This window comes from Sphaeramia orbicularis, chromosome 8, assembly GCF_902148855.1.
Source record: "Sphaeramia orbicularis chromosome 8, fSphaOr1.1, whole genome shotgun sequence".
NCBI lineage: Eukaryota > Metazoa > Chordata > Actinopteri > Kurtiformes > Apogonidae > Sphaeramia > Sphaeramia orbicularis.
In genome coordinates this window covers 36,648,284-36,671,094 of record NC_043964.1, presented here as the reverse complement: position 1 = coordinate 36,671,094, position 22,811 = coordinate 36,648,284, and the positions used below count along the sequence as shown (strand labels likewise).

Sequence of the window (22,811 nt, the reverse complement as noted above, 5' to 3'; positions counted from 1 at the left end):
TTAATTTTTACACTTCCTTGCCCACTATCCACATTTCGTTTAATTTTACCTGTGGTCATACCTGTGAAATTTTTTTTTTTTTTTTTTTTAAATCCATCCTCGCAGGTTTTTGCAGGTTACCTGTTGGGTATCCAGTGGAGGATTCTGGTGTTTTCCCTACTTTCCTTACCTAAATATTTATTTGCTTCATCTACCAACACCTCTAATTCTATAGCAGGGGTGTCAAACTCATTTTCTTTCAGGGGCCACATTCAGCCCAATTTAATCTGAAGTGGGCCGGACCAGTCAAATAATAGCACAATAGCCAATAACGACAACTCCAAATTGTTTTAGTGCAGAAAATAACATTTAATTATGCCAATGTTTACATTTACGAACTATCCAAACAAAAAGGATATGAATAACCTGAAAAAAAAAAAAAGGAATTTGTTAAGAAATATAAGTACAATTTTATCAATATTATGCCTCAGCTTCATTGATACATATGCATTACAGATCAGATCTGCAAAGACACAAAACATTTAGTAACAGGCAGAATATTGTTAAAATTCCACTTGATTTTCTTTAGACATTTCAGGTTGTTCATATTTGTTCAGGTTATTCACATTTTATTGTTAAAGGATACTTTGTTAATGTAAACATTTTCATAATTTAATGTTTTTTACACTAAATCAAAGAGAAAAAATTGGTGTTGTCATTATTTATAGGTTATTATGATATTATTTTTGAGTTTGATGCCCTAACTTGCACTTTGCAAATTCATCCTGCGGGCCGGATTGCAACCTTTGGCGAGCCAGTTTTGGCCCCGGGTCTGCATGTTTGACACCTGTGCTCTATAGGGTCGAATTTAGCTTTGCGCTTTCGTCTCTCCAAACTCGCCATGCTGCAAACCAACAAAAAACACACAAAACCTTCATTCAAATAGGGCGGTCTCCAACACGTTTGCACCTGTTATCATTTTTGCGATCACTCTGAGTAAATCACATGCAAACCGCAGTTCAACCCCTCACGCAAAATTACAGATTGTGCACGCAATTTGGCATCTTAGTAGATCCGGCCCTAATTGTACTGTATTGCAATTTACCATAGAACGACCCTACAGTGATACACAACTGCACTTTACTATATTTTGCTATTAGGAGAGAGACAATGCTTTATTTGTGTGAAAAAGCTTTATTCTTTATCACACATATAAAGGTTTTTGTCTATTTTTGTCCTATTCAACAGCTAGGAGAAATAAGTGACCTACAGAGTCATCTTTTGGTTAGCACTGTTAGCATGAGCAAGCTAATGTACGCTCATCCACTTGTGGCCTTTAAGTTTATATAGTCAATGTTTTTGTCATTTTTAAAAACCTCATACACAGTAATTAGACCCAATGAGTAAGATTTGTTGTGTATGCAAAATGACGGACATCCACGAATGTCTAAAAATGATTCAAAACACTTGAATGAGCTAATGTCGGTTAGCATGTCCACTAGGTACGAAAAAAATAGAAAACTGACTAAATTAGCGGAGGATCTTTAACAGTATTAATTGTATTTTTGTTACTCACCCAATGATTACGTGTCTGATGTTCAACACAACAAGAAAACTAGAACAGTTTAGGTATAAAACTACTGACAGGTGTTGACTTTATTTACATTTAATTACAAGTTAAATAGGCAGCATGACATCAATAAATGACCTATTTTTCCTACTCTAATTATTAGTTTACTTTACTTTAGTTACCATGGCAACTATGTACAAACCAACAACCATTTACCCCTACATTGACACCCATGGCTGATTACACTGACCGGTGAACCTAATAAGGTGCATGTGTTTGGAGGGTGGAAGGTAGAGTTATTTTTATTTTATGATATAATGACACTTGGTAGGTCCACACATTACAAGCGGTAAAACGTCTGTAGGGGAGTAGACGTGGTGTGATATTGAAACCTACACTGAACCGAACAACAGGACCGAATAGAGGGAACACAGTGCCAAGGTGCACAGGAAGGTTTTTCTATTTATTTATAGCCGACTTTCTTTCACTTCCCACTATTTCATACCCTTTGGTTTAGTTTTGTGAGCACAAGCCAGTGAGTTTTAGGTTGAAAAAAAAGGTTAAATGCATCATTTCTTTTTAATAAATGCTGGAAACAAATTTACCAGGAACTATTCATGATGTAAATCTTACATACAGCTAAAACTTTTTAATACAGTTTTAGCCCTATTATGCCAAACGTATCATATTTGATACATGAGTTTTGAAGCCTTCTACATGATCAGTGTGATATTTTTTTCTTGAAAAACCTGATGTATGCAATTAGATACATGCAATACACGGATAATTTACCAGGGAGGAGGAATTCGTTCACCAGAGGCCTTTCCAGTGACACTAATGCCCTGTTTCCACTACGTGGTATCGGCTCGGCTCGACTCGACTCGACTCGGCTTGGCCTTTTTTGCGTTTCCATTACGAAAAAGGACCTGGAATCTGGTACCCGGTACTACTTTTTTGGTATCACCTCCGCCGAGGTTCCAGGACTGGGGACCAGATACTAAAACATGGCGTGTACACACTGCAGACCACTGATTGGTCAGACAGTTGTCTCTGTGACCTGCCGTTTTACAAAAACAGATGCGGAAGTTGACAGTAAATATAGCGGGACATTAATCTACAGTCTTAGGTGGCCGACGTAAAAATTCAGATGAGACAACACGCAACGAGCAAGTTTATCAGCAACACTCTGAACAGACGACACGGAAGTAACGCGCTGCATCACTATGACGACCAGGTACTGTAAAGTCGGGAGTATCTTGTAATGGAAACGCTCTCCAGGAATACTGAGTCGAGCTGAGCCGAGCCGAGCCGAGCCGAGCCGAGCTGGTTCCATGTAGTGGAAACGCAGCATAAGACATTGTTATTAATGAGGAAGAAGGAAGAACTTTGACAATTTTTAAAAGGAATTACCAATTTGTTATATTTTTGTTAGTTCAAAAATAATAATATTTGAGCATTGAGATCCAATGTATCAAATATGATACAAAATTGAAAATCATACATGGAAATTGATATTTGAAAAAAACAAAAAACTAGGGATTGTTCAGAAGAAGGACCAATGAAGGCTCCAGTTTCAAAGAACTGGAATTTTCTGTCAATGATTTAATGATTCAGGCTTTACAGGGTTAATGATTAAAAAAAAGCAATTTTTTTATAGGAACACAAATCTGTACTTTCACCTTGTTGTGGTGTCCGTGGCTCAGTTGGGTCATCGGGTAATGTAATTTTTTGTCACAACCATAATCGGTTTTATGTGTTTTGGGGGGAAATGGCTCTAAAAATGTAGAAAAGTGGCAAGAACATGTCAGTATTTAACCAAATTAACATCTTTTCCCCTTTAGGATACTAGCCTCTAAGATGAAACTAGTTTATGAGCAAAATGTTTCCAGAATAAAAGTAGTGAAACTTCATTACAACTTTACTCGTGTCACTAATAAAGAAAAAGGTCCCATCCCAGACACGTTGCATGTGGACTGGTCCACATTAAATCCATGTATGTTGGATCTGTGTGTATATCTGAGCCTCTGTGTGTGTATAAAATGGTGGAATTTCCCCAGTGAGGGACTAATAAAGGCATGTCTTCCTTTCTTTCTTTGTCCAGACCTCCACTATTAATCTGACTTTAGATCTTAAATACCTTTAACCCATAAAGACCCAGTGCTACTTTTGTAGCACCAAATTATTTTTTCATCTATTAACTTTTCTTTAGTGATTTATCACCATTTGTTATAATGCCTCTTGAAAGCATAGAGGGGTTTTTTTGGGTGTGGGGGGGTGGGGGGGTTATTGTGTTTGTATTTATCTGTTTCCTTTTTAATGTGGACCATGAGTCTGAAATAACGCCTATCTATCTATCTATCTATCTATCTATCTATCTATCTATCTATCTATCTATCTATCTATCTATCTATCTATCTATCTATCTATCTATCTATCTATCTATCTATCTATCTATCTATCTATCTATCTATCTATCTATCTATCTATCTATCTATCTATCTATCTAATAATGAATAATGGATCCACTGCACGCGCATTGAGTGTGTTTACAGAAAAGCGCTATATAAATCTAATCTATTATTATTATTATTATTATTATTATTATTATTATTATTATTATTATTATTATTTATTTATTTATTTATTTATTTATTATTATGCTCTGTATTTTGGATTATTAAGTGAAAATAAAGTATTTTCCTATATTTAATTTACTGATCATGATTGATGTCCATAAAAGCTCAAATTAAAGTTGAGGGATATTTTATCAAAAACATAGACAATGGAGGAAAAAAGTGACTTTTCAGTAAAATCTATCATTAACTGAACATAAAAATAAACATCTCCATTCACTGTCATTGAACCAACTCTGTGGGTTTTACTGGTGAATCAGTGTTGTAGAACAGGGGTGTCAAACTCCTTTTGGTTCACAGGCCAGATTCAGTTAAATTTGATCTGCAGTGGGCCGAACCAGTAAAATAATAACATAATAATATATAAATAATGTCAACTCCAAGCTTTTCTTTGTGTTTTAGCGTGAAAAACGCTAATTTACATTATGAAAAAGTTTCCATCTACAAACTATCCTTTCAAAGGATGTTAACAACATGAAAAAACTGAAAAAATAAGTGTAATTTTAACAATATTCTGCCTCAGTTTATCATTTACACATGTCCATAATAACTTACAGATCACAGTGGATCTACAAATACACACAAACATTGAGTAACAGGCAGACTGTTGTTAAAATTGTACTTACTTCTTTTAAGACATTTCAGGTTATTAACATTTTTTGCAAAATTATACTTGGTTGTGGTGTAAATACATGAAAATATTTACATTTACAAAGAGAAACATTTGGAGTTGTCATTATTTCTATGTTATTATGATAGTATTTTACTGGTCTGACCCACTTGAGATTGAATTGGTCTGAATGTGGAACCTGAACTAAAAGGATTCTTAATATTTTAGTGTAATTTTTGCATTTCACAAATTCATCCCGAGGGCCGGACTGGACCCTTTGGGGGGCCAGATTTGGCCCCCGGGCCGCATGTTTGACACCTGTGGTGTAGAAGATGGCGGTGTTTCCACATCATCTACAAAGCCTCTGAACGTCTAAATGGGTCATATCTGATGGCCATGAAAAGATGACGAACTGCATTTTACACCAATTATTTACATGGATTGATAGAATTAATGGATCAACAGGTATTTAACTTTTTATATCAGTAAATAATTTTGGTCACCAGTATATGTTTGGGTCTTCATGGGTTAAATTAACAACTCAGAACACTTGCCACTTCCAAGGTATGAAGCTAAACTTGGTTCTCAGTGTAGCGACAAACCACACTGAGCTGCACACACACACACATGCACACACACGCACACACGTACACACAATTGATTGAGGACACACATAAAGAATCCACAGAAGCCACACAGCCTGTATGAGACAAATATATACACAGGAAGTGCCTCCCACCCCCCCCACCCCACCCCCCCCCCCCTCTCTCTCTCTCTCTCTCTCTCTCTCTCTCTCTCTCTGAACGTTACTCATGGCAGTGTGTTGCTGAGCAGCAGCCAGTCGTGTTCTTCCCCTTTCTGAGCTCACTCTCTCTCTCTCATCTTCTGCTCTGACTCTATCACACAGTCTCCGGCTCAGCGGACGGACCAGACCTCCTCTCCTGCTCCTCTGCTTTGTGTTTCTCTCACAGTCTTTTATTTTATTGCACCTTATTCCTCATTTATTTCCATTTTTTTTTTAAAAACACCCCCCTCCCCTGTTACAGGGGGCTTCAGTGGGGGTTTCGGAGTGTGTGTGTGTGTTTGACCTGTGTGTGTGAGTGTGTGTGCTGGAGCTTTCGGCATGGAGGCAGTGGCACTTTATACGTTTCGGGCCACAGAGGGCGATGAACTTAGTTTTAACAAGGGAGATTTACTCAAGGTAAGGAACAATTTTTTTTTACTTTTTCTACTTTTTTAATATCTATTTTTTTTATTATTATTTCTATCTATCTATCTATCTATCTATCTATCTATCTATCTATCTATCTATCTATCTATCTATCTATCTATCTATCTATCTATCTATCTATCTATCTATCTATCTATCGAGCAGATCTCCCACTTTTTCTCTTTCCCTCGTTCCCTCGCCCTCCGCTGTGATAATTACTACAATTATAACTTAAGCATCTCCAGCTTTTCCCTGTGTATCCAGGTGCTGTTGCTGTAAGAAAGAACAGCACAGGAACAAGTGCACACACTCCTTTAGATTGTATTTACTGCTACACACTCTAACATTATTCCTAGGGGCGTACATTTTGCTTTCTAAATGCGCCTTGCAGAAAACACCACACATGCAGGAATATTTTACGTAAATCTTTCCTGTTGGTTCGTAACAAAAAAATGCAAAGAGGTTTAACCAAAACCTACTTTAAGTCTACTGCACGGCGGATTTTTAACACATGATTTCCTTTAAAAGCTCCTGAAATTTATATAGTGACATTTATTCAGGGATTTATCTTGCATTTCCAGACCAATAATATTTGTTTGGTGTCATATTTTTTTGAATTTATTACAGGCCTACTCAAAATGCAGCACTGAAAACAGACTAATTCCTGCACAGCTGGAAATTACTGTAGTAGAAAATTGTCCCTCCAAGACACTACAGGAAAAAAAAAACAACTCATAATTAAAGAGCAAGAGCTTCTTTACACTTATAATTCAACACCAGCTGCTTAACAGTGGCACACAGACAAATCCATTGGAAAAGACAGAAAGGGATCAATCTATCCACTGGATTTAGTCTTGATATGTCAGGGATCAAGGGCCAATGCTGCTGCAGGGCAAGCACTCAGTCACTCTCATCTCTGGGGGGTGGGTGGGTTGTGTGTGTGTGGGGGGGTTCTATCAGGCATCCAGGGGACTGATGGAGATCACTTGAGGTAGATGAAGCAGGTGGAGGGGGAAGTGAGTAGGGCTGTGTATACAATATGCATGTGATAGATGGGACTATTAAAATGTGTTTTTTTCCACAAACAATTGCTGCATAAAGCACATACCAGCATAAAAACAAATATTTATTATGCATTCGGCATATTTCCAGCAACATCCAACATCACAGCAACCCCAACAGCCTTATTAAAATTGACTTGGACTGGTATTTAATTATGTTCAGCTCTGTTTAATTTGTAAATATACATACTCTCGCCACATTCACGCTTCAACATATTCAAGAAAAAGTTAGAACAGGAAAAATTTAGGGCTAGAAATGATTTAACCCTTTATCGGGCAAGTGACTATTTTTGGTCATTTCCGCACACATTACAAGACAGTGACAATAACGGTTACAGCAGGGGTGTGAAACTCATTTAGTTCAGGGGTCACATTCAGGCAAGTTTGACCCCAAGTGGGCCGGACCAGTGAAATAATAACATAATGATACATAAATAATGTCAACTCCAGCGAAAAAGTAAATTTACATTATGAAAAGCTTTACATCTACAAACTATCCTTTGAAAAAATGTGAATAACATAAACAAACCAACATTTCTAAAGAAAAATAGGTGCAATTTTAACAATATTATGCTTGAGTTTATCATTTACACATGTTCATTAAAACTTACAGATCACAGCTGATCTACAAATACACAAAACATTTAGTAACAGACAGACTATTTAAAAATTGCACTTCTTAACACATTTCTGGTTGTTTGTATTTCTTCAGGTTATTCATGGTTTTTGAGAAATGATAATTAGTTTTTGTGTAAATACAGTAAAATTACATGAAAACATTTACATTTTCCAGGAGAAAATTTGGAGTTGCCATTATTTATAGGTTATTATGACAGTATTTTACTGGTCTGACCCAGTTGAGATTGAACTAGTCTGAATGTGGAACCTGAACTAAAATGATTGTTAATATTTTCAGGGTAATTTTTGCATTTCACAAATTCATCCCACCGGCCAGACTAGATCCTATGGCGGGCTGGATTTGGCTCCCGGGCCGCATGTTTGACACCCCTGGGTTACAGTGAAGACAGTGAGGCAAAACTCAGGTCCAATGTGGTCTACAGGGTCTGTAAGGTCCACCTCTGCATGAACAGTGAGTGGACCTGCTTTGTTAGGTACCATGAAGTAATGGTACTAATGTAAGGAATGATGTTCAAAGGGAGAATGTAGATGTGGACCAAGGTTATTATCGTTAACGAAAACTAATGAAATGACGAAAAGTAGAACTGAAAAAATATTTTCCTTAACTAAAATAAATAAAAACTATAATTAGCAGAAATAAACGATAACTAACTGAAACTGTATTGTGTGCTTTAGGGTGGTCCAAAAAATTTTTTTTTAGATTCTCTGGATTAGAACCCTGCATTTGGTTCCATATCTGGCCAAATTACTTCGGTCCAAATTTGATGCAAATTAATTAATATTTAGAGGTTGCACAAGACACGTGAAGATTGCTCTTTATACTATAACATAACTAGCCAAATGAATAAGGCATATTAGAATAATTTGTAATTTTATTTTCAAAATCAAACTGCAACTCGCATAAAAATGTTACTTAAAAAGTCCAGCAACCACTGTTGCTTTATTGAAATTACAAAAAATGTTCCTGTGTTCTTTGACAACTTGGAGCAAATACTGTTTCTGATCTTCATTTTTTGTTCGGCTACAGTTGAAGTCTTGAATAAGCTCCACCCCTCTTTCAGCAACATGATTGACAACTTTTCTGGAATGCACAATTTTAGCAGCCCTCTGAAAGTCTTCATCATCAGCCCAGTCTTCTGGAGGAATTCTGAAGAATGTTTGTGGCAGATCCATAGCCAATTTCCAGGAAACTTCCAGCAACTTGTGCAACCTCTAAAACATCTCCTTTTTCTTCCAAATTTTTTCCTAAATCATCTTTTGACTGCCAAAACCTAATGCAGGGTTCTAATTGAGGTTATCTGAAACTTTATTTTTTACCATGATTATTGGACCACCCTAGTGTGCTTACAAAACTAACTAAAACTTCTAAAAATTATGGATAAAATTCCCTTCGTTTTCGTCTTTGTCAATGTCGGATTGATATGAAATCAATTTATTTCGCTCTAGCAATTTTAGCCAGCAGCACCATACGACACTTCACGGTCCGTCACTTCTCATCACTTGTGGTTTCCAGTCGTCTTCTGGTCCCAACTCTACCTGGAAACATGGAGACTAAAGCTGGGAGAAAGCAGCAGAGTCCTGTCTGGGATTTATTTGAATACGACGGCGAGGAAGAGAAAAGATATGACAAAACTAAAATTAATACTAAAACTAAACAAAAACTAAGCATTTACAAAAAAATGAAAACGAATAAAAACTAGCAAATCTGCTCTAAAAACTAATGAAAACTAACTGAATAAGAGAAAAAAAAAAGTCAAATCTAAATAAAACTAAACTATAATGAAAAATCCAAAATTATTTGAACCTTGATGTGGACAGGTGTCTGGATCACCACTTATGTTGGTCTAATGTTCTAAAAGTGATGTTCTAATGTTCTAAAATACATGATCCTTTCACTTTACATGTGTTTTCCTGTGTTTTTTATATTTACTTCTTGGAATTTTTTTTCTTTTTTTTTTTTTTTTGCCACTTGTGGGTAAAGAACCAAATATGGTAACTTCAATGACCTTGATTTTAGACATAACTCTTAAAAAATGTTTAACCCTTTCATGCATGAATTATGAGAACCTTAGTTGAGATTTTTGTTTTGAGTGTTTTTATTCCTCTTTAGGCATGAAAAAAATAACATGATTGAATTTTTTTTAATGAACCTATTTTTCATGGGTTACAAAAATGTCCACTCAGCTGGACACCATGAGTTTAACCGTTAAAGCAAAGAAACATGTATTTAAAATCCACCATCAGAAAGTGAACACTATTAAATAAAAACATTTTTAGTGTTGTTAATCTGATGTTTTCTCATATTTTAACATATTCTAATACTAGTTATTACTCACTTCATGGACATAATATGCAAAAAATCACAATTAACAATTGATTTCCACTCAAGAACCAATCAAGAACAGCAAAGTTACAGTAATGGTATGAATTGCAGTTTATGAGATGATGCATAAGTGTCCACTGTGTTGGCTGATATGGAACTAAAATAACTAAACCCATGAATATACAAGAGAACAGCTGTAGAATAGCTGTCCACTGTAGTGACCACTGTACATGAAAGGGTTAAAACCCAATATCAGAAAGTGATATGAAAACATTTTTAATGCAGCTAATCTGATGTTTTCTCACATTTTAACATATTTTAATACTAGTTATTGCTCACTTCATGGAGAAAAAAAAAAAAAAAAAAAAAAAAAAAAAAAAAAAAAAAATATATATATATATATATATATATATATATATATATATATATATATATATACATATATATACATACATACATACATACACACACACACACACATACATATATATATATATATATATATATATATACAGGGTGGGGAAGCAAAATTTACAATATTTTGAGGCAGGGATTGAAAGACAGTGTATGACCAGTTAGTTTATTGAAAGTCATGAGAATTTATTTGCCACAAGAAAATGTACATAATAGAAAATGTTTTTATTCTATGTGTCCTCCTTCTTTCTCAATAACTGCCTTCACACGCTTCCTGAACTTGCGCAAGTGTTCCTCAAAATATTCGGGTGACAACTTCTCCCATTCTTCTTTAATAGTATCTTCCAGACTTTCTCGTAATAGTTTTGCTCATAGTCATTCTCTTCTTTCCATTATAAACAGTCTTTATGGACACTCCAACTATTTTTGAAATCTCCTTTGGTGTGACGAGTGCATTCAGCAAATCACACACTCTTTGACGTTTGCTTTCCTGATTACTCATATGGGCAAAAGTTTCTGAAAAGGTATGGATAATAGTGTTAGGTATGATTATGACATCAATATATGTTTGGTTTCAAAACAATTGACGTAGTGCCTGCTGAGAAAAAACAACTAAATGTTCATTGTAAATTTTGCTTCCCCACCCTGTATATATATGAAAAACCTTTGTATTACAAAAAAAAAGACAAAAAACCTGTTAATTACAGTCTAATAACAATTAGCAACTGATTTACACTAATCATGTTAGTGCAGATCAGGTTTATCAAGAACAGCAAAGTTACAGTAATGGTCTGAATGTCAGTGTATTATTATGAGATGGTGCAAAAGCGTCCACTGTGTTGGCTGATACGGAACTAAAACAACAAAACCCATGAATATACAAGAGAACAGCTGGAGAATAACTGTCCACTGGAGTGACCACTATGTATGAAAGGGTTAAATCCTCCAATAACACACTAAGGTTGAAATTTTGATTTTCAGAGTATTTTTTATGAGCGTCCTATAAAGGGTTAAATATAATGAAATAACCTTCTGAGTTCCTGATTTGGGACAAAAGTAGCATCCAGGAAAGATCTCTTACAGACCTATAGCTGTTTTTGCGACGACCTCCACATGATTTAACCTTTTACTAAGTGACTGATCAGCAGGTGTTTTCCTATTTCATGTACTACCTGTAGACATTTGTAAAAGCTCAGAGTAAATTCAACATGACCATTGATATTTGGTTTTACTGGTGAATTAATGTTGCAGAAAATGACCTTGTTTACACACCAGCTGAGACATTTTTTATTTACCTGATGTATTTTAATGTATTAGTGGCTATTACTTGTGTTGTATTACTCAAGGATTTTAAGATTAGCGGTTCAGAAGTGATTAAACGTTCTAGATCAGTCGATGCTTCTGATCAGCGGTGGCTGCTTAAGTCTCTGTGGGTTAAAGACAATGTTCCTCAAAGAAAAGACAGGAGGGATTTGGGTATATCACCCTCTATGGTGCAGAACAGAATGAAAAGACTCAGGGAATCTGAATATAAAAGGCGAAGATTCCTAAGACGCCTAAGCTGAACATGTGATCTCCAGTCGCTCAGATGCCACTGTATCGAGAACCATCATCACAAACACATGGGCTGAGGATTACAGCGGACAACTATTGTAAAGAGGATAAATATGGTCAGTCAGTGCTTTGAACGCCACACAAATTCAACCACTGTCTGCAACAGATCTTTGCATAGAAGCTATAAAACTAAAGAAAAAAAAAAAAAAAGATATAGACTTAGCCCATAAAGACCCAGTGCTACTTTTATGGTAGTTCTCAAATTATTTTTTTGTTTCTATTTCTACCTTTCTTAACTGATTTATCACATTTTTTAACAATATCATCCTCTGTATTTGCCATTTTTTTGGTATAAATCATGTATTTTCCTGTATTTAATTCACAGATCATGTAGATGTTCATGAATATAAAGTTAATTATATCAAAGAAGAGAAAACAGAAGAAGTTATTTTTCACCAAAGATATTGCAAAGTGTTTGACCTCAATTAAAATGACATAAGTGACATTATTATAACACATGGGCTGAAGATTACTTTGGAAAACTATTGTAAAGAGGATAAATATGGCTCAGTCAGTGCTTTGAACGCCACACAAATTAAACTGCTGTCTGCAACAGATATATAAACTATAAAACTAAAAAATAAAAAATAAAAAATAGATATAGAATTAACCCATAAAGACCCAGTGCTACTTTTGTGGTAGTTCTCAAATAATTTTTCTCTATTTCTACCTTTCTTAACTGATTTATCACATTTTTTAAATAATAACATCCTCAGTATTTGGCATTTTTTGGTGTAAATCATGTATTTTCCTTTAATTTATTCACAGATCATGTAGATGTTCATGAATATAAAGTTAATTATATCAAAGCAGAGAAAAAAGAAGAAGTTATTTAAGTTATTTTTCACCAAAGATATTGCAAAGTGAATGTAAACACAAGTGTCCATCCGCTGTCATTGATCCATCTCCATGGGTTTTGTTCATTTTATTGATAACTTTGGCTGTTTTTGCTCATTTTCTTGCTTATTTTCACCATGTTATTTACCATTTTGTGAATTTTCTTTCATTTTTGTTCATTTTTAGTCATTTTACGTACGTTTTTTTTTGTTCATTTTGTTGCCTACTTTGTTGTTTTTTTCATCAGTTTTGTTCAGTTTGTGGCTAATTTTGTTCATGTTACTTATTTTGTTGATTCTTTCATTCTTTTTTTTTTTTACTTCATTTTAGTTCATTTTTACTTATTTTTCTTCACATTATTTATAGTTTTCCATTTTTTTTATTCGTTTCTGTTCATTTTAGTTATTATTTAAAATGCGTAAACCAAGTGTGTCCGTCCACTGTCACTGATCCAACTCCATGAGTTTTACTGGTGAATCAATGTTGTAGAAGATGACTGTGTTTCCACGGTAACTACGGAGCCTCTGAACGTCCAAATGGGTCATATCTGATGACCACGAAAAGATGAAAAACCGAATTTTACACGGATTATTAACATATATTGATAGGATTAGTGGATCAACAGGTATTAAACATTTTATATCTGTAGATGGTTTGTGTCACCGGTGGCTGTTTGGGTCTTTAAGGGTTAACAGTATCACAAACCCTACACTGTAAAAAAAAATCTGTAATTTAACAGAATTTTCACTGTTTATGTTACAGATTTTTCCTGTGTTTTTAAGATTCAGGAAAATATCAATGAAATTACAAAAACAGACTGTGATTTTACACGTCAAATGTAAAATAACACGAAAAAACTGTAACTGTGAATAACCACAAAATTTCCATTTTTTAACAGAATTTTTTTCTTTTTTCACAGAAAAATATCGTTAAAATACATTTGCAAATGTATCGTAATTTCATAAATATTTCTTTTCTATTTATGAGATTAAACTGTTAATTTAAAGTTTAATACTGAAAAAAAAAAAAAAAAACTAAACCCAGATAAAATTACTGACAATTAACCGTTAAAGAAGTATTTGTTCTGTAAGTTTAACAAGACTTGTTTGTTAATTGACAAATATCTTGTGTAATTACAGGAGGTTTCACAACAAAACTGTTGAATAAATGTGTTTTTATGAATGTATAACATGTATAAGCACTGATAAACTTTCCAAATACAGTTTTTAACCGGTGGATTGTACAACTTAGTCTCATTGAAAATTATTTCTATATATATTTATAGGTAATTTGATTGTTTTAATACATGTAAATATTAAAAAGTCAAAAAAAATATGCAAAATCTCATGTAAAGTTAGGGCAAAAAACTGTATTTTAGTTATGGAAAATTACTGTATTTTTATGAGATGGTTATTTTGCGTTATTTAACAGTATTTTTTTTGGCGCCCCAGCTGCTGGAATATTAGGGTTTTTTTTTACCTTTTTTTTTTTTTTTTTAACAGTGTAATTTTCCAATACTCAAATGTATCTCAAATAGACTTTATACCCTTATATATGTGTGTATCATAAAAACGCTGCCACACTAAACAAGTGGTGCCAGGCACAACCCCCCCCCCCCCCCCCCCCCCCCCCCGCATACAAATTTCTGTCATTATTAAGATTAAAAAAAAAAAAAAAATCATAAAAAATTTGACCTTTGACCTACCTTTCCCAAAATGTAATGACACCTATTCTGGGTCACTGGCAATCTATAAACCCACTTTGAACTGAACCAATAGTTTTGCTGCTAAAGTGTTGACAAATAAACAAATAAACCGATCCAAAAACAATACCCCTTGCCTCTCCTTCGGGGGGGTGGGGTAATTACCCATGACATGTGCCTTGGGGGGGGTCTTTACCTTTAATTGTACGAGGTCGTCTGCTGTGTAATTCATCCCTGATCGAAGCTGTTCCGATATTAGACAACACATGAATAAAGCATTTTCTCACCACTGCTACACAAATTCATTTATTTTAATTGTCAGCGAAGACGCAGCCAATATAAGGTGACATTTAGTTCCCAGACAAGGTAACACTGAGACGCCATGAATGTGATTCTCTGCTTTATGTGGGATTGTAATAAGCAATCTGTCTGTGGGTCTGAGACAGTTTCCCTTTCTAGATCACTTACCTGTTCATAAATCATGACCTAATGGGGTTTTTCGCTTTGGTAAGTGATCGCAAAAAAACAAAATCCCCCGTTCTCTGGAAAAAACATTGTGGTTGGGTCAACAGTACGTTCGCTCGTGTTTTACGGTTTCATTGACACAGAAGAAACGTGCTCAGTTCATAGGCCACCTATTTAAACTTTACCTGGGTTCATACGTGAGGCAAACAGCAGGATATTCTAATTATTCCTCACATTACGTCATTGTTTGCAGCAGCAGGTGACACCAGCTTTACAATAACAGGTGAAAGAAGAAAAGCACTCAGAGCGCAGACCCCCGCCAAGACAGATCTGCCCCCCCCCCCCCCCCCCGCCCCCCATTTTGTTCGTTATTTTCTTCATTTTTCTTCATTTTGTTTTTATATTCTCTTCATTTTTCTTCATTTTCTTCATTATTTTCTTCATTTTGTTTTTATATTCTCTTCATTTTTCTTCATTTTCTTCATTATTTTCTTCATTTCTCTTCATTTTCTTCATTTTTCTTCATTTTCTTCATTATTTTCTTCATTTTTCTTCATTGTTTTCTTCATTTTTCTTCATTTTCTTCATTATTCTCTTCATTTTTCTTCATTTTCTTCATTGTTTTCTTCATTTTGTTCATTATTTTCTTCATTTTTCTACATTTTGTTTTTATATTCTCTTCATTTTTCTTCATTTTCTTCATTATTTTCTTCATTTTTCTTCATGTTGTTTTTAAATTCTCTTCATTTTTCTTCATTTTCTTCATTTTTCTTCATTTTGTTCATTGTTTTCTTCATTTTTGGTCATTTTGTTTTTATATTTTCTTCATTTTTCTTCATTTTCTTCATTATTTTCTTCATTTTTCTTTATTGTGTTTTTATATTCATTTTTCTTAATTTTGTTCCATTTTTATATTTTCTTCATTTTTGTGCATTTTGTTCATTATTTCCTTCATTTGTGTTCATTTAATTTCTGTATTTTCTTCATTTTTATGCATTTTGTTCATTATTTTCTTTATTTGTGCTCATTTAATTTTTGTATTTTCTTCATTTTTTTGCATTTTGTTCATTTTTTCCTTCATTTGTTTTCATTCTGATGCTATGAGTCCACTCCTCCTTCTGATTGGACCCCCCCCCCCCCCCCCCCAATCACCACCAAAATTTAATCATTTCTTCCTTGTGCAAGTATCAACATTTCATGAAAATTTCATGAAAATCCATCCATAACTTTTTGAGTTACCTTGATAACAAACAAACAAACAAACAAACACGCACACAAAACAAAGCGATCACAATACGTCCTGGCGGAGGTAATAACTTCATCCAGGGCGTCTATTGTTAAAAAAAAAAAAAAAGTCATTACAGTTACTGTTCTTGACTGACTTCCTGTGTTACTTTGGGTTTTACTGTGTCACAACCCACACACCTTCTCAAGAAACTTTTTTTTTTTTTTTTTTTTTACATCCCAGAGCTTCTCATTGTGACACTGTGCTGTTTGCGTGGTTGTACTGAGGTAACAATACTAGACGGATGTGGGAACGGTGTTTTTCATTCCGAATACAACTGGGATGTATTGTTTGTTTGTCTCCTCTCATGCACTATCCATATGGCAACACATCAGTCAGAGAAACTGAAGGGTAGATTCATAAAGAAATGATAAAAATAGCTCATAGTTAAATGAAAAGTAGCATCTCTGACATTCTGTTTAAAGCTGGAAAACAGCACGGCCAAGTCTAACACAAGGGACATGAATATGGCTTTAAAAAAACACACACACACACATATACACACACACACAAGTCTTTTGTTCCCCAGACCTCAGCACATGAAAGTGATCATTTTTAGATGTAAAATTGGGTTTGCAGTGTGTGACAGACTCCTCGGCAGAGCTGTCACTGGAAGCAGCCAAAATAACAGGAAGTAGTCAAGAAATACAATGAAGAATGTCGTGTTTGACCTCAATTAAAATTACATAAGTGACATTATTATTGCTTTATCTTCCCAAAATGACACCAAAACCCCACATTAGAGCTGAAAAAGCGGTGTGTTTGTGGATACACATCCTAAATGTGCATTTAACGACAGAGCTTGTCGCTGAATTCTACGAGGATTTTATTTTACAAGCCAGAGAGGGTAAAGAGTGAATATGCTTTTCCCCAAGAAACCACAAAAGCTGACATTCTGTGTTGGAGCACAGGGCGATGAAGTAGAAGAAACCCAGCTTTAATTTGAAGAAAGTAAAGCTGGTTTTATTGTGAAGTTAGGCGCTTTAGATACTACTGTTTGGTACCCAGTGGAAAAGTGGAATTAACAAGCAGAACTGAAGAGGATGTTAATGGTTGTGGCCACAGATGGAGGAAATTCCAGTTAGAAAAAAGTGTGAAGAAGTAAATATTTGTGGGTCATTTTTAACCCTTTATAGGGCACTCAAAAATACTATGAAATTCAAAATCTTAACCTTAGTGTGTTATTGGAGGACATAACAAGACTTTATTACTTTTGTGAAATTTTTTATTGTTATGTAGATCAGGGGTGTCAAACTCACTCGACCTAATATGATCTCAACTGGGCCAAACCAGTAAAATAATAACAGTGGAAAAAAGTAAAGTAACATAATAAAAATGTTTATGTCTACAAAGTTGTAATAGTAGTTTATTTCAAGCACATAGAATCATCAGATAACAAAGACTCATACAACATGGTCAAAACAAATAAATAAATACAATTTTTTTGTGCTCGAAAAGGAGTGGGAAGAAGTATAACTTATTGATTCCCACTCCCTTTTTACAAACTAATAATCAAACTAGATCCGCTTCCTTTGCTTTGTTAACACACATTTTCCTCTGTGTATTTTTTTTTTTTTTACAATAACACAAAACATCCATAAAAACCATTCATATACACTTTTTTTAGTCACCTCATACACAATCAGAGTTGCAACAATCAACTGTTATTAATATAAACTATAATATTTGTATCCACTTTAAATATTTACTCCAAATATAATGATCAATAAATATGATAGTATCTTCTTATCATGATAACCAATTAACTATAATATCTTATTTTACGCATACTTCTATAATGTTCTATATTTTGTTATTATAGTGGATTTATACGTCCTTTTAAATGCACAGATTGAAGAAGACATTTTTAAGTTTTGCTCCAGATTATTCCACAGATGTACCCCTCTAACAGAGATACACTGGCTTTTTATGTTTGTTCTACACTTAATTTTCTTGTAGATTTCAGTTCCCCTTAAATTATAATTACTTTTCCTTAAAAATGGGAATAACATGAACAAACTGAGATTTTTTAACAAAAACAAGGGCAATATTAACAATATTCTGCCTCAGTTTATCATTTACACAGGTTCATTACAAGATCACAGTGGATCTACAAATACACAAAACATTTAGAAACAGACAGAATATTGTTAAAAATTGCATTTAGCTCTTTTAAGACATTTAAGGTTGTTCATATTTGTTCAGGTTATTAAGACTTTTTGTTAAAGAATAGTCTGTAAATGTAAATATTTTCATGTAATTTTATTTATTTATTTACACTAAAACAAAGAGAAATATGAGGAGTTGTCATTATTTATAGGTTTTTATTATAATATTTTACAGCTCTGATCCATTTGAGATCAAATTGGTCTGTTTGTGGAACCTGAACTAAAATTATTGTAACATCTTTGACTGTTAATATCTTCAGTGTAATTTTTGCATTTCACAAATTCATCCCACGGGCCAGATTGAAGCCTTTGGCGGGCCGGATTTGGACCCCGGGCCGCATGTTTGACACCTGTGATGTAGATAATCAAGGTCAACGAAGTTACTATATTTGGTGTGGCAAAAAGAAATGCTCAAAGTAAATATAAAAAATACAAGAAAAACACATGTGAGGTGAAAGGAACATGTATTTTAGAACATTAGAACAACAAAAGTGCTGATCCAGACCCCTGTCCTCATCCACATTATCTCTTTGAACATCATTCCTTACATTAGTACCATTACAACATGGTACCTACACTGGAAATTTGGTTCTTACCAAGATAAAAAAAAAACAACAAAACTTAGATTTAGAAGCGTTAGATAATTCATCTGGTTCAACCCTTTCATGCATGAATTATGAGAACCTTGATCAAGATTTTTTTGAGTGTTTTTATTCATGACATTTAGGCATGAAAAAAACAAACAAACAAACAAAAAAACTATGCGATTGATTTTTTATGATCCAATTTTTCATGGAGTTACCAAAATGGCCACTCAGCTAGACACCATGTGTTTAATGATAGAAGCAAAGAAACATGTATTTACTGATATACTATGTGAAAACTATGAAATAAATGCTGATAATCTGATGTTTTCTCACATTTTAACATGCCTGCATGGATATAATATACAAAAAAAAACAACAACAACTTTTTGTTTAACAATTAGTAATTTTTTACACTCAAACATGTTACTGCAGACCAGGTTTATCTAGAACAGCAAGGTAATGGTAATAAATAATAATGGTAATAATAATAACAATAAGCAAAGTAATGGTATGAATTGCAGTTGATGGGATGATACAGAAGTGTCCACTGTGTTGGTGGATATGAAACTAAAACAACAAAACCTATGAATATATAAGAGAACACCTTTGAACAGCTGTCCACTGTAGTGACCACTGTGCATGAAAGGGTTAAAGAGTTAATTTCTTATTTTAAGTGTTCATGCTTATTTCTAGACTTAACAATCTTAGTTAAAGAGATCTTGTCAAGTGAAATTACCTTGCTGCATGGACAGATATTTCACTTGTTTTGAGTACTTTTTTCCTCAGATTTAGCGATTTTATCTTGTTTTTAGACGCCCCTTTTCTGCAGCGTAACAAAGCAGGTCCACTCAGTGTTCATGCAGAAGTGGACCTTACAGACCCTGGAGACCACATTGGACCTGAGATTGTTGACTCACTGTAACTGTTGCTGTCACTGTCTTGTAATGCATGTGGAAATTACCAAAAATAGTTACTTGCCCGATAAAGGGTTAACCCTTGTCAAAGTCAATAATGTAATAACAACCGATAACGTAATGACAGCCGGTAAAGTAATAAATTTGCCATTTTTAAAATGTAATAGGCCAGTAACGTAATATCTGGCTGATAACGTAATAAAAGTCCTGAACCAATAATAGCTTTTGAACAATAACGTTATGACTTATTACGTTATTGGCTCAATTATTATGTTTGCTAAGATTTTTTTTTTTTTTTTACCAGGCCAATAACATAATAACTAGCCAATAAGTTATAACGTTACTGGCCAAAAGTTATTAGGCTATGGGTTCAGGACTTTTATCACATCATTTATTAAGTATTTATTACGTTATCAGCTAGATATTACGTTATTGGCCTATTACATTTTAAAAATGGCAAATTTATTATGTTATCGGCCGTTATTACATTATCGGTCATTATTACGGTATCGGGTGTTATTACATTATCGGCCGTTATTACATTACTGGCCGTTATTATGTTATCAGCTGTCATTACGTTATCGGGTGTTATTACATTATCGGCCGTTATTACGTTATTGGCCGTTATTACGTTATCAGCTGTTATTATGTTATCGGTTGTTATTATGTTATCAGCTGTTATTACGTTATCGGCCGTTATTACGTTATCAGCTGTTATTACGTTATTGGGTGCTATTACGTTATCGGCCATTATTACGTTACTGTCCGTTATTACGTTATAGACCGTTATTATGTTATCGGCCGTTATTATGTTATCGACCGTTATCATGTTATCGGCCATTATTACGTTATTGCCCGTTATTACGTTATCAGCTGTTATTATGTTATCGGCTGTTAGTATGTTATCAGCTGTTATTACGTTATCGGCCGTTATTACGTTATCAGCTGTTATTACATTATTGGGTGCTATTACGTTATCGGCCATTATTACGTTACTGTCCGTTATTACGTTATAGACCGTTATTATGTTATCGGCCGTTATTATGTTATCAGCCATTATTACGTTATTGGCTGTTATTATGTTATCGGCCGTTATTACGTTATTGGCCGTTATTACGTTATCGGCCGTCATTACGTTATCGGCTGTTATAACATTATCGGCCATTATTATGTTATTGGCCATTATTACATTATTGGCTTCGACAACCCTTCATGGGGCACTCATAGAAAAACTCTGAAATTCAACATTTCCACCTCAGTGTGTTATTGCAGGACATAACAAGACTTTATTACTTTTGTAAAATAAAAACAAAAAGTTTGTCATGTAGAAAATCAAGGTCAATGAAGTTACCATATTTGGCTCCTTGCCCATAAGTGGCAAAAAAACCCAAAAAAAACAAATCCAAGAAGTATATAGAAAAAAATACAAGAAAAAAACAAGGAACATGCATTTTAGAACATTAGACCAACATAGACCCCTGCCCACATCCACATTTTCCCTTTGAACATCATTCCTTACATTAGTGCCATTACTTCATGGTACCTAACAAAGCAGGTACCCTCACTGTTCATGCAGAGGTGGACCTTACAGACCCTGTAGACCACATTGGACCTGAGATTGTCGACTCACTATCCTCACTCTAACAGTCACTGTCTTGTAATGTGTTCAGAAATGACCAAAAATAGTCACTTGCTCATTAAAGAGGGTTTTTATTACCTTGAGTTTTCTAGCACTAAAACCCCAAACTGACTGAAATGCAACACAATGATTGATATGGAAAGTAAATTCTTCTATGGTTTGCAATACATCTTTAAATGTGCAATGTAAAAACAGCTAGTGCATGAAATTAAACTTCTGTAAGCAAATAGAGGCAGAACTTTTCAGCAGATGGGCATGATCGCCTAAAGAGTTTCCACCACTCCTAACTGGTAAAAAAAAACAACATGTTTTTAGTTTGATGTTTAACTACTGGTTTTACCAATAAGGCACGGACGCAAGGTGTTCCAAAAGCTCTGAAATGTGGTGAATATCAGCTTTGTAGGAAAGATAAAGGGTTTATAAAACATGTCAGTATGATTGGGGCTGAGCAAACATAACAGCTTAAAATATCAAAATGACAAGAGTGTCACATTGGATTAGAATAGCAAATAAATCCCAAAAAGGAAAAAAAAAAGGGGTAAACATTAAAGCATATTAGCTGTCTTTTACAATTAAGGATGGTCCTTTACTGCTTTTATCAACACACCATTTTGCACGCTTGTCAAACATGTCAAAAAATAAGATGATTTCTGATTGTGGGATGTAGAAGAAGAAGTGAATGTCACATGATACGGCCAAGCATCGAGCAGCAAAACAAGCGACTGTACGTAATATTCTGTTACGTGTGGAAATAAGATGAGAGTTGGAGTTTAATTGAGACAGATGTAGATCGTGACAGCACACACACACACACACACACACGCCTGATCACAATCAAAGGTACCAGACAGGGTGCACATATACAGGGTGGGGAAGCAAAATTTACAATATTTTGAGGCAGGGATTGAAAGACAGTGTATGACCAATTAGTTTATTGAAAGTCATGAGAATTTATTTGCCACAAGAAAACTGACATAATAGAAAATGTTTTTATTCTATGTGTCCTCCTTCTTTCTCAATAACTGCCTTCACACGCTTCCTGAAAATTGCGCAAGTGTTCCTCAAATATTCGGGTGACAACTTCTCCCATTCTTCTTTAATAGTATCTTTAACAAAGTCGACATTGCTGTGTGATGTTCTATTGGTATCATGTTCTAAAAC

General features: G+C 34.4%; 1 protein-coding gene across 1 annotated transcript in view; it reads left to right on the top strand.

The window, feature by feature from the left end:
* The first annotated feature begins 5,639 nt into the window (after positions 1–5,639).
* The window catches only part of grapa (GRB2 related adaptor protein a), a 104,874-nt gene continuing 87,702 nt past the window's right edge, over positions 5,640–22,811 (top strand). Inside the window, exon 1 of the mRNA XM_030142150.1 lies at positions 5,640–5,993. Coding sequence (XP_029998010.1) covers positions 5,916–5,993 — 78 coding nt within the window. The 5' untranslated portion in view covers positions 5,640–5,915. The remainder of the gene's footprint in view (positions 5,994–22,811) is intronic.